This window comes from Camelus dromedarius, chromosome 11, assembly GCF_036321535.1.
Source record: "Camelus dromedarius isolate mCamDro1 chromosome 11, mCamDro1.pat, whole genome shotgun sequence".
Lineage (NCBI taxonomy): Eukaryota > Metazoa > Chordata > Mammalia > Artiodactyla > Camelidae > Camelus > Camelus dromedarius.
In genome coordinates this window covers 19,947,110-19,960,704 of record NC_087446.1, presented here as the reverse complement: position 1 = coordinate 19,960,704, position 13,595 = coordinate 19,947,110, and the positions used below count along the sequence as shown (strand labels likewise).

The 13,595-nt window shown below is 32.5% G+C and overlaps 1 protein-coding gene and 1 long non-coding RNA gene across 8 annotated transcripts in view; one reads left to right on the top strand and one right to left on the bottom strand.

The window, feature by feature from the left end:
- The window catches only part of PPP1R12A (protein phosphatase 1 regulatory subunit 12A), a 129,318-nt gene that overhangs the window by 110,776 nt on the left and 4,947 nt on the right, over positions 1 to 13,595 (top strand). For 5 of the 7 annotated variants that reach the window (XM_064491559.1, XM_010975105.3, XM_064491560.1 and 2 more), the window contains 4 exons: positions 4,173 to 4,189; positions 5,384 to 5,519; positions 7,417 to 7,521; positions 10,807 to 10,854. In XM_064491559.1, coding sequence (XP_064347629.1) covers positions 4,173 to 4,189; positions 5,384 to 5,519; positions 7,417 to 7,521; positions 10,807 to 10,854 — 306 coding nt within the window. Of the gene's footprint in view, positions 1 to 420; positions 713 to 4,172; positions 4,190 to 5,383; positions 5,520 to 7,416; positions 7,522 to 10,806; positions 10,855 to 13,595 lie in introns of those variants that run through there. The other 2 variants (XM_031463086.2, XM_064491561.1) reach the window with 2 other exon arrangements.
- LOC135322527 (uncharacterized) lies at positions 6,001 to 11,683 on the bottom strand. Its single transcript, XR_010383139.1, has 2 exons — positions 11,389 to 11,683; positions 6,001 to 6,145 (listed from the first exon to the last, which is right to left on the bottom strand). It is a non-coding gene; the product is annotated as an uncharacterized LOC135322527 (long non-coding RNA).

Sequence of the window (13,595 nt, the reverse complement as noted above, 5' to 3'; positions counted from 1 at the left end):
CACAGGGGTAGACCTGTGCCACTTTAGTTAGTCCTCATGTTATAAACTCAGCACAATCTAACCTGAAATGGCATTCTGGTCATATCTTCATTTTGACTTGGTGTTTTAAATAAAGCTGTTAAAATTACTTTTAGTCACAAGGACCTACAATAATGAAGTGACCAGAAGTTGGTTCCTTGTGCTAGGTGACTGTGGACATTACTCTTAAGGGCAGGTTTGCCTATTTTGACCCAACAGGTACTTTTATTTTATCTTTACATGGCCAGACAGATTGAGGAATTAATTACTTCCAAGGCTAAATTATTTGCAGGGCTTAAGTTTTGTCACTTTTAAACCCTTTGCCTATCCGTACTCCCCCAATTCACCTATGTCTCTTGTTTATTATATTCTGTAAACTTGTCCATCATCTTCTTTGTCCAGTGGTACCTATGAACTCCCATCTTGCAAGGAAAAACAATGGCCAGGTAAACAAGAACAAGAGAATTAGTAAACCATCTCCAGCTGACACTTCTCACTGCCGTATCACACAGATCCCACATCCCACCAAGCTGGGATAGGAGGGAAGAGATTTTTCTGGCTTCCAAAGTTGATTTTGGAACATATTAATATATGTTGTGTTTAGGTTTTACTGTTAAAATTATACATGAGATACATTAAGGTTGAGTAGAATATTTCCAGGAAGAAAAATTTTCTTAGTTCCAAACAATTGAAACAGTTTGTTCATTTTAAATAGAGGATTGTTTAGATCTTGCTTTGTGCTAACATCTTTCAGTTACAAGTAACAGAGGAGGGTTTCAGGGTGCGTAAGTGTCTTAACCTCCATTCTTTCTTTCAAGTAACAGAAAATCCAGCTTAAACTGGATTAAACAAAGAGTATTTATTGTATTCCAGTTATATTACACAATCCACTAGGTCAGCTTCATCCTCAGGATGGTTTACCTCATAGGATTGGGATTATAATAACTAGTTTAGGCCAGACGAGGCCTCCCACTGAGACGTTGCAGCTGTTTTGCAATTAATGTGGGCTGCGTGACCGTCTCACCTAAACCTAATGACTGGTATACCATGAGGAAAAGAAAGAATGGAGGTTAAGACACTTACGCACCCTGAAACCCTCCACAATAGGCAAATAAAGTACTTCCACCCAGTAAGTGTGTTGCACTCTTATGAAACTTTGTAGCATTAGCCTTTATCTTTCTATGAAAAATATGAGCAGCACAATTCTGTGCTTTTTCTGAAATTGTATTATCATCACCTCAAAAGTGTGTTTGATAATAAAACTTATATTTGGTTTATAGAATCCAAGTTCACCACATTGAAAAATGGCTTTGTGGCATATACTTTTTTGCTTCAAAGAAAAGTAAATTATAATTTGCCAAAAAGTTGTTGAAATTTTTGAATTGCCTACGAAGCTGCCTACAGGATATAAACTTAGAGAAAATTAAGGTAAAATTTGATCACAGAAAATTTGAATTACTTTATCATAATACCATTCATTATTCCTTAAGTAGGATTCCGTTGCTTCGGTTATTATGATTTGCTTTCTTTAAATTATTGGATGGTAACTTTTACCATGCAAAGCACATTGGTAATAAATCAGGAATTTAAGTAAGACACCAAGGCAAGAAACCATAAAGAAAAGATTAACAGATTTGATTATTTAAACATGTAAAGTTAAACAGTGGCAAAAAAGAGACACTCATTAAAATTGAGACACATATTTGTTCAGTCAAAAGTAAATAATCTTAGCACTCTTTCATATTATTTTAAAGATTAATATTTGTACTGTTTGAAAAACGTAGTAAAAAATAAATGGAGGCAGAATCCATGAAATTTATAAATGTTACAAAAGAAGTCTAAGTGGATGGCCAGTACGCTTGAAATGCGTATTTAATCTCATTAATAAACCAAAGACATAACAAGTAATACAAAAGTGAAATTGCAAAGGTTAATAATACCCAGGTTTGGCATGATTTAATATTGAAATAGGCATTTTCATACAAGACTTTGGGGCTATAATAAATTCATTTTCTTTGGAGATAAGTTTAGCAATACAAATCTGAAGACTTGCAAAAAAGTTCATGCCTTTTAGTTTAGCCTTTTCACTTCGAGAAATTTGTTCCCAGTGAAATGACTTCAGGGTGCAAAGACAAATATACTGAGTGTTAATAGCAGCATGGCTCTTAAAATATTGAAAACACCCTAAGTGTCTGTTAGATGAGAAGAGATTAAATAAAATATATTTGCATGGATAGATATTTTATGTGTTCACGTAGATATATATATAGAAAAGGTTAACAGTGGTTATCTAGGGGGGTTGAGAGATGGGGAATTATAGAGGAACTTTTTATACTGTGGTACTTACATGAGCTTATGGTACTGAATCAGAAAAATTTTAAAGGGTATTTTTACTTTGGAAAAAGAACTTTAAAACACAGGGAGCAAGGACAGTATGCTAAGTGAAAAACTGGTCACAAAAAACAGTATATGATCTGTATGATTCCACTTATATGGGGTACCTGAAGTATTGAAATTCATGGAAACAGAAAATAGAACTGTGGTTTCCAGAAGCTGAGGGTCGGAGGATATGGAGAGTTCAGTTTTGCAAGATAAGAAAAGATGCTAGAGAGAGCTGTTGCACAACAATGTGAATCAAGTCAGCACTACTCGACTATACTCTTAAAAGTGGCTTAGATAGTGTATTTTTTTGTTGTGTGTTTTTACTATAATTTCTAAAATATAAAATAGTAACCAGTGATAGCACCATGATTTTTAAAGACAAAGAAATAGAATTTGAGTGATTTCTGTGACTGCCTGGAGTTCTTATTTATTCTTAAAATTTAAATCAGTGAACCAGAGTGCAGACTGTGAGGTGAGATAACAATATTTTCATTTGATATGTATACATTTTTTTTCATGCATGGATATTTTCCTGAATTTGAATAAATAGTATCTTTTGTTTGTTTCATTGAGATATAGTAGACATATAAGATGTTAGTTTCATATGTATAGTTATTCAATGTTTGTATATTGTGAAATGATCAGTATAGTAAGACTAGTTAACATCCATCACCACACATAATTACAAATTTTTTTGTGATAAGAACTTTAAAAATTTACTCTTAGCAGCATATGAATTTAAATATCTTAAAAATTGAAATTTAACATCAAATTATTAGTTTATTATAAAACTAAAGAATAAATCAATAAAGTAAAGCATTAATCAAAAAAATAGGAAGCAAGTACAGAATTGGTTTTGCAAAGGAAATTTAAATAGATTTTATTAATACATTTTTAGTCCAAATTAGACTTCAGACAGTCCCAAAGGATTTGAATAATTTCACAATGCATTCAAAGTTACATATAATGGAGGGGAAAAAACTAAATTCAAGAGTATAACAAACTGTTTCTGAATAGTTACTTTATAGAAAATTATAGATTCAGAGAGTGTTTCAATAGAAAGAGAAAGAGCTAAAGAGGACCACCAAAAATAAATTAATCAACTCCAGTAAGACTATTTTATCCTATTAATCATTTCAGCATTTAGATAAGAAGTATTATTGGAATTTCAATACAGCATACCACTTGCTTAAAAAAATTAATCATAATTTACTATCACCTAATTACTAAACTTTGAAAGAATATACAGCTGGATTTCCAGAAAGTAAATTTTAAACAAAATATGTATATACTGTTGTATGTAAAATACTGTAAGTATTCATTTGTTTGTCTCTCATGTTACTGCCTCAAAAATAGAAAAATGGGAAAAATAGTTGCAGTAAAAGATATCACATAGTTAACTTGCGTATCTTAATGTAAATACGTTACTTTCTCCTGCTAAGTAGGTGTAAGTTGTGGATATATGTCTTAGTTTCTCTTTTTTTTTTCCTTCTAATTAAAAAAAATAATGTATGGTGGCATTTGTAGGAATTCACAAAAAGTGGCTATAAATTGCAAAATGTAATTTTATAGTATTAGTCATGTAGAAATATACAGTGACTATTCTAGAACTTCTTTCCAAGAACAGCCACATTAAAGTTAAAACATATAATAATTAAGTGTTAGTTTAATAGTGTGAAAACAGTTTTGATGTTACATTTACTTGATTAATCAATGTTACTTTAATGAAAGCATAAAAATTTAGTTATGCCTTTGTTTTTCTCTCTTTATAGACGGATTCCATTTCTAGGTATGTTTTTTTTTTTTTTTACTGACCTTTTTCTCATTTGTATTCTTTCTGAAAATATGTTGCTAGATACATATGAATTTTTAAGTTGATAGAATTATTTTAGTAATAAAAATCTATAGATGTTTAGATGACTTACTGTTACTAGCTTTGTCAGTTACTTTACTTCTAGTTCAATAGTCACAGTAAGTCACTAAGAAGGAAGATTTTTCTCAAATCTGCAACAGTGATAAGTTTTCCTAAGCTTCCTAAGTTACTTCAGCATTGACCATCTCATTATTCACATCAGGAGCTGATGAAACCCACCAGAAATTTATTTCATTAGGCATTCAGGATCTTCTCTCTTATCCTTACTGTAGATCAAAGAAAACCAGTGAAGACACTTGTAAAAAGTGTCACGTAGCTCAAATTGTTCATCTTTTCAGGGAACCTCCACAATACCCTTGAATCTAGTTTCCATTCCTCTTCTTCTGCCCATCATTGTTAACAAAGCCTTGTAAAACCAAGAACAAATTTTTATATACTGATGTTGTATTAAATTGAAATGTGGGGGCAGTAGCATTTATCAGAAAAGGTAATCCAAATTTAGAACCCGGTAATAAGAGGATCCTCATCTTCAAATGCGTTATGTTCTTGTTTAGGACAAACCTACTACTGTTGTCCCTTGGTGTCCCCGAGGGATTGGTTCCAGGAATTCTCCTCCCCCACAGATACCAAAATTCACAAATGCTGAAGTCCTTACTAAAATTGACATAGTACTGTCAGTTTGGATAGACTGTAGTTCATCATCTAAAATGTTACTTGATTTTAAAATACAATTATGTTGTATGCCACTTTAAAAAAGGAAAAATGGTATCAGTTAAACTAAAATACACCATCAACTGTAAGCCTTGTTCTGATTTCAGAAGTGTGAAAAAAATACACAGTTTAAAATAGTTGAAATAATTTATCATGATGTAAAACCAGTTTTTACTTTCAGATACAGAAATTTTGAATCCCTTTCTCAAATAATTGAAATTAGTATTAAAAATAACTTCCCAATTATTTATTATATATCATGAAAGTTGATTAGATAGCAGATGAAGGAGAATGTTGCCTACTGTTTTGGAGTATCAGTAATAGATGCTAAGACGTATGTTAACATAAGTGGTGAAAGCCTGTAATAAGGATTTTGACTCTAAACTCAATCTTTTGAAGATACGAAACCAGTTCCACATCAGCTAGTGATCGGTATGATTCCTCACTGGGTCGGTCTGTATCTTACAGTTACTTAGAAGAAAGAAAACCTTACGGTACCAGGCTAGAGAAGGATGACTCAACTGACTTTAAAAAGGTATTTGGGTTATTTAGTTATGTTTAATTTAAAATAATCTTTTTGTTGAGATATTTATGTTTGGATATTACTCTTGGAAACGGATAATTAAATCAGTTTCTTGAAATAACTTACTTTAATTTTCAGTTTTGGTCAATTAATGGTAAATAGAATATAAATAGCTGTTTGTTTGTTTTTTAAAGGAATGGGGCCAGGACTTTACTTCACATTTAAGTGTCTTAGGCCAGTACTGTGAAACTGTGATTGGGCTGAAAGAGGGAACAATGAGTAGATTTAGGGTGGGGGGATAGTGTGTGTGTGTGTGTGTGTATGTGTCTTTTCTTGATCTATTTGTTAACAAGAAACAGCCAAATATGGCTTTTCCCAGGAGCTTGTCCCAGGAGAATAGTTTTTATTAGGTAACTGACTTGTGATAGTTCAGGTGCTATTAAGGATGAAGCATTGAACTAATTAAGAAATAAGTCCTAGAAACTCAACAATCTAGGATTCTGATGATTTTAATTCTTCATAGCATAAGCTTCAAATAAACCTAACGAAGTTTGTTGGATGACAAAGCCTGTGGTATTTGTACATGTCCGCAGGTGTTTGGCATCTGTTTGAATTGTCCAGTTTCTTACAAGCCAAATCTACAAGAGAAGGAAGGTAGAGCATCAATTTACATTAGGAATAAGATTCACTCATTCATTCAGTTAGGAGCTGAACACTGAACTGTGCTAAGTAGTGAACTCATGGGCAATAGAGATGGAGGTACTGTCCCTGCTCTTATGAGCATCTTCCAGGTAGTAGGCAAGCAGACATTATCATATAGTCATAATAATAAATGTTTAATTTAAAAATTGAAACAATTATCCTGAAGTAAACCATTTTATAAAAGTGTGTAACAAAAGAAAGTGACAGGGCATGAGGATAGATTTCCTGAGGAAGTAAAACTTCAGCCAAGAACAGAAGGATGATTAGCAGTTAACTGGCAAAAATGGGAGAAAAAAGTGTTCCAGGTGGAGGGAACCGCAAGCAAGCACACAGACCAGCCTGGTGGTGGGAGTGTACATGATGCATTGAAGTAATTAAATTTTCAGTGTGGCTGCTAGAGCCCAGGGGGTGGTGGCCAGATGTGTAGGCTAGGACAGTGCCTTACGGGCTGTTTTAAGCATATCCTTATATGGAGAACACTGGGGCGCCATTCAGAGGTTTTTAGTGTATGGGGGTTAAAGGAATGGTTGGCATATGAAAATTATGTAATTGTCCTTTTAAAAAGCTAACTCTTGCTGTTGTGTATAAAACAGTTTAGAAGGGAGGTCAGGAGAATAATTCTAGTAATAGAAATGTCTAGATAAGAGATGATTATAGCCATCTATGGTGGTAGTAATAGAGATGAGGGGCAAAGAAGTAGTAGATTCAAGTGTTACGAAATGTTCAAGAAATATTTCACTTTCCTTTAAAAATAATACAAGTATAATGATAAATGCAACTGTTAACTCCATCTCAGTCTCAGGAATTAAGGAGGAAATGGTAGGCTGAAAAGCTCACAGACTCCAAATAAAGATCACCCTGGCTCCTTAACTCCAGCTATAGTCACTGTGCAGATATGTGGTCCCTCTTTATCAGATAACTGAATTTTTTTTAATGGAAACTGTAAAGCCAGGATTTTTTCAGTGAAGTCATACATTTTAAATACTGAAAGTAGTATTTAAAGAGTTTTTGTGGGACAAACACATCAGCATAACTAAAAAATTTTGCTTTGAGGCCATAAAGCATTAAAATATTTTTAATGCATTCCTTAATAACTCATGTTATATTAATTTGTCTGTTTTAATATTGCAAAGTAATCAATGATAAATTTTCTTAAAATAATAAGAAAGCAGGAAAGTAATTTGTTCTTCTTTCCTAATTTGTATAGCTTTATGAACAAATTCTAGCTGAAAATGAAAAGCTGAAAGCACAGCTACATGATACAAATATGGAACTGACGGATCTCAAATTACAGTTGGAAAAGGCCACCCAGGTTTGTACCTTCTTCTCTTTGTTGCTGTAAAGATAATGGTTGTGATTTATCCTGTCTAAAAGTTCCAGTGAAATGTTCTCTGGTGTTAGTTGTAGGCATAAGTTTGGTTACTGATAATAATTTAGTTGTTAGTAAGAAGGAATCAAGATAATACTGTTTATTGATAATTTACTTTTTTTAAGTAAATTAAAAATATAGACGTATAGCCTTATGGTGGAAAGTCAAAGTATTTTTAAGCCTTTTAATACTTATGTTGTAGTACATGAAGAATTTCGAATGCTTATTTCCAGCATACCAAATGTAGCAGGGCAATAAAAGCATCTGTATAGAATCTTTTTAAAGCCATAAAATTTCTTTGTGATTTTTATTTGTTATGAATGTTTCCTGTTTGGTCAAAAAAATTAATTTGATGTAATAATGCTAGAATAAGCCAGTTTTAGTCATAACCTCTTTTACCTTCCTTCTGTGCAACAACCTAGCAGAGATATTCTTAGACAAGAAAATTAGGATAGCCAAGCAGAACTCCCAGCCTTCCACATATGGTCTAGGATGTGTATGAGGCAAGTTTCCCAAGCTCTTTTTTCATAAAACAGTAGTTCTGGGAGATAGTAATTAGACACATTCCCTCCTCCTTCTCCTCCTTCCCTCATTCAAAACAAACAAACAAAAAGAGCTTCATGATCCAAGAAACTTGGGAAATACTATATACTTTATCTTAGAGATATTAGAGTTTATTTATATGTTAAAGGCTCTAAGGAGTCCTGTAATTTTTAAGGAAACAAACTTTTTTTCCTTTCTTTGGGGGGGGCATGGTTTATTATTTTTTTTTGTACACTTCAGAAAAGTCCAAACACATTTATATTGTCCCCCTACTACTATTAGGGAGTTAAAGAAACAAACTTCATTTTAACATGAGACTTTCTAACACAGACACATTTCTGCAGTAAACTTAGAATCTAGTTTGGAAACACTGGTCTAAAATGGCATCTCCAGTTCTATAAATGAGACTGCATACTTTCTTTGGGCATTCTTCATTCTTTTACACTCCTCTTTTTCATAAATTTTAAAGTTAATTCTCTATGTTGAACTTACACTTGTTTGTTACCATGTTCGTTTCTGTTGTTGTTGTTAACTACTATTACATTGTGAAGCAGTTCTCTGTGCACTGGAGCTATGCTAAAATTCCAGGTATCAAACTAACCTTATAAGGTTATGAAGACTCTAGATTTCATCAGTTAATGAGGGCTTACTGTCAAGATACACACAGAAGCATTGCAGAACAAGAACACATTTCATAGTGAGTTGTCATAAAAACTAGGAATGTCACACAAGTTTAAACTTGCTGATTTAACCCTTAGGCTTCCTGGTAAACTGGAATGTCATCATTCAGGTTGCATTAGTAGCTTAGTGAGCCTCCACACATAAAAATATTATAACTAGTTCTCTGAAAATAGTTTCAGCTCTAGAGATTTGGTCATAAATTTTCTATATAAAACTGTCCTCTGCTCCCTACTGTAGTGTTCTATCATTACAGCGGCTCATCTGAATCTGTATTTCCACTGCTTACTGCCTCCTCTGTTCCTCTGCTCTTCTGCCTACCCTGTTGTCATCTAATTCTTCCTATATGTTTCTCATTCAGACCTACAAGAGAGGGAAACTGATAGAATTAGCCAGTTATCGTCAGTGTGGAGCAGTCCTGTTAGTGCTGCGTGTTAGTCCTATTAGTGACCATTTCATACATAGGGTACAGGGCAACTATATATAGCAAGCTGCTTTGGGGTCAGGTACCAATTTCTGATCCCATTGACTGTGGCCAGAGAAATAAATCACTAGATTAAAGAGTATGACAACTTCTGCCTTAGCATGCCCAATATACTTAAGAATGGGAAGGGTACTTCAGAGTATGAGATACTGAGTAAGTATTCAAAGTTAATATCTTAGTTGGAAATGCTATAAATATGTCATTTCAGAAATTTAGATTTAAATTTAATTTGTAAAACTGATAAACATTAAACTTTTGTTCACCTTTATTTATCCTGAGCATTTAAGTCTACTGTGAATCCTTCAGCCTGATGTTTTTAAATATTACTTTCATAACTATTCATGAGTTTTGAAATTGCATGGAATTGTTCCAAGGGATCTATCTTCCATTAGGAATTAATCTTGAAGTTTAGGTCTACTTGATAGTATTTAGCCAAGGACCATAGAATTCTTGAGTCCTGCCTTAGTTCAACCACTCTCCTCCCTGTAGAGAATCCAAGGGAGGGAAATAGACTAACTTACTAGAAACCAGTTGATGAATAATTAATCATTTTGTCAAATGTCAGCTCACCAGACTTACTAATTGTTATTTTAAAAGCTTTAACTAGAATATTTACCAAAAATACTAACTAAAATTATTTTACCTAAGAAATTGGCGGGTGAATTATAAAATTGCTAAAAATCCCCAATAAAATGCTGATTTCCCATCTAAAATTTATTAATTTATATGTGTTGACATTGTTCCAGACATTTTTTATTTCGTTCAGGTGCTTTTGACTATCTTTTTAACATTTTCCAGTCTTTTAAGCATTTTACTATTGATTTGCACTTGCTCAAATGGCATATTAGCCTTTGCTTTATTTTTCTAGCAATTAAAATATAAATTTAAATTTAGAAACATCAAAAGTATATCAGAATTAGCTGAAAGTATCATATTTGAAATTCTGAATTTGATTTCTAACAATAAGCAGTTGGAATACATAACTTATTTTTCCATAAAGAGTTAGCACAAAAAAAATGAAATCATTTAAAACAGCAGATTAGATGGCCATGATTAGATCTCTAAATTGTATATACTACAACCATAAAAAAAAAGAAGTTTGCTGGTTTTATTGCATGAACACAGAGTCACACAGCCTGGTCCAAACTACATTGCAGTCAGGGTCCTGGAATCTGAGCATTCAGTTTAGCCACTCTTCCTGGTGGTATAGGAAAGGAGAGAGTTTGAGCATCAGAGGGGAAACTAGGGTGTTTTGGGCTTTGTTCCACATTCTTACCCCCAGCTAAACTGTAAAGACCTGAGGAAAAGTATTACATAGACCGTAAGAGCCGTGGAGAACCATTCTATATTCCTCTTCATTATTTCAATACAAATCCTGTTTTTTCTTTACTCCCACCTATGTGTTAACTCCACCAGAATAGTGTGATTTCTTTGAATACCACAGAGGAGAGTTACTGTGGTCCTCCCCCTTTCCCCATCTCTGTTGCACTTACATCCCTTTTATATTTCTTACTACCTTGCAGAGACAAGAAAGATTTGCTGATAGGTCATTATTGGAAATGGAAAAAAGGGTAAGTGTCCATCTACTTGAATAAGTAATCATTTTCCCCCATTATTGTTTTGTATAAGCAATGGTAGGTGTTTTGTTTTTGTTTTCTTTTTCTTCAGGATGCAAGTTTTAATTAGTTTAAGTTAATACTAATTTGATCATGAATGTTTTCTAGCTTATCTTCATAGAGTTCTATTGGAACTCTCTATATGTGAAATTTCCTTGTTAAATAAAATTTAATTTACCATGTTATTCTTTTAATGGATAAAAAAAATCTTGCCTTGATTCTAAAATGTACACATTGTGATAGTGAATCTGATATTTTCTCTCCCTTTAATTTTCTGTGGCAGTATACTTAAAAAATCACATATACATTTAGTTTAATTCTTTACAAAATTAAAATACTTCCATCTTGAAATAAAGTTTTTAAAGAACTGGGGACCACAGTTTTTAATTCTTTTTAAAGTTAATTTAATAATACTTAATTTTGAGTTTAAATATTTAACTTAAGTTGGCTGTTTTAACCCAAAAAAAGATTACAAGAAAATCCTTTTACCGTTTTATGTCCTTCTACAATTTTTTATGCAGCTATGATAGATTCACTCGTATTTTTCTCCATTGATTGTTATTACTGCTCAAGGATCTGGCAGTGGCCGTAGTTACAACTCCACAACTTTAGTCTGAGCAGTTGAAGATGTATAAATGATCCAAAGTTAAAGGAAAAGTGCTCTGAGTATCTGCAGTGCGAATGAGCAGCGGCTAGATTTGCAAGGTTTCAGCCAGAGAAGAAATTACATCTTGAGGAGCTATGATCTGTAGATCAAAGAATAAATAATCAAGAACAATTGGTATAAGAATTAATTTCTTCCATTCCATTTTAAAAATAGGCAATTTACCTTTTTGACCAAAAAAAGGAGAGAAATGATAAAAATGCAGAATATATAAATAAACATAGTTAATGTCTGTGTCATTTTTTAAATTATAAACTTATAATATCTACTAGTTCCATTATGATTTCATCAGATTTTAAAAATCATTGTTTTGGGCCATTTAAAAAACTATTGATCTTACTTGTAACTGCTAAAATATTAGAATCACTTATTTTATTAAATTTAATGATTATTATTCCTTTTGCAATATAATTTACTGAATTTTATATACAAGACACACGAAAATAGTAATGTTTTCACTTCTCTATTATCCATACTAATGGTTGAGATGAAAGACATAGATAACCATATACTTGATCAAAATACTACTTACTTTGAGACACATTTTTAAGAATATTTAATTTTTCTTATGAAAGTAATGTGTTTATCACAGAAATTTAGCAAAAGATAAAAATGAAATCTTCATAATCCTATCATGCAGAGATAAGTGATATTTTTATTTCTATCCTTTTTTTTTTCCCACCTAGGCTTTTGTACACACAATACTCACATGTTCTTATTCTGACATTCTCACCTGACCTCCATTTCCTACCTGTCAAATGCAGATAAATTACAAAGTAGCTAATCTACTTTCAGTTGAACAGACATTGGTTATCATAGTATTAATAATTGCTAACTTTTATTCATCACTCTCTTACATACCAAGCAGGCACTGGGCTAAGTACTTGATAATGCATTTTTTTTCTCTTAACCACATTTTTTAATGCTAATAAGTTTATTTGTCAAATATAAGAAATTGCCTACAACTTAACAGTTGTCAGTTTGGGAACAAGGTGATTCATTATACTGTTCTTGTCTTGCTTTACCACTAAATAGTTAAAATCTCGAAAGCATGGAATAAAATTGGGGATGATGGGAGTTAACCTGTCAGTTGGAGGAAATATGCTGTTCCTGATATTTCACAATGTTATGAGGATCAGATATGGTACTATATGTCCTAGTATTTTGAGAAAAGCAATAGTTTTTATGAATTTGTCATGGCTGTACTATTAACTGGAAGAAAGGTCTGTTTATCGAAAATGACATTTTTGTCTGTGTAATAATGTTTAAATGCTAATAATAAAATAACACAGTATTTATAAGACCATGAGTAGGATTCCATCTATTTTGTAAAATCACATACCCAGAAAAAGTTAACATTTACAGTAAATTTATTGCTTTACTAAATATTAACATTAAGTATTAATCTGGGAAAGAATGTCTTGGAAATAGTTTCATTGTGATTAAACTAAATTTAAATGGTTTGTATCTGAAAGGTGACCGGCAAGAGTCAGTATCTTCTGGGCGGTATGACCTAACCAAAGTTTTACAGCACATTAATTACTGCTGCTTGCTTTTTGCATAACACCCTAGAATGCTTATTATTTAAGGGAAAATAAAACTGTACACTGCAATAATGTATGTTGCCTTTGCCTGTCACTCTTTGAAACAAGGTAGTTTAAAATAAGTGCTACAGTTGCTTCTTCATTAGACTCACTGCATTAATGCTAACTACAGAGCTGCAGAGTCAATTGAATAAATAATGACCAGTAAATACTGTGTGTGGACAAGATGGACTTCTCTTAGATCCTTTTGAAATTTTAAGGTACACATATTGTAGGCACGTATGCTCTTGCTTTTCTGCTTCTTATCACTATAGAATAATTGCATCTTTGTGGGTTTTTTTGTTTGTTTTCCCTTTTCTGTACAATCCTCAGTCTTGAGTATTGGTTTACTCTATCCCTAAGTTTTAATATGAACTGAAAAATAGTTTGAACATGTTATGTAGCATCTTACCAGAAAGTCAGAGCTGTAAACAAAGAGCTTATAGGAA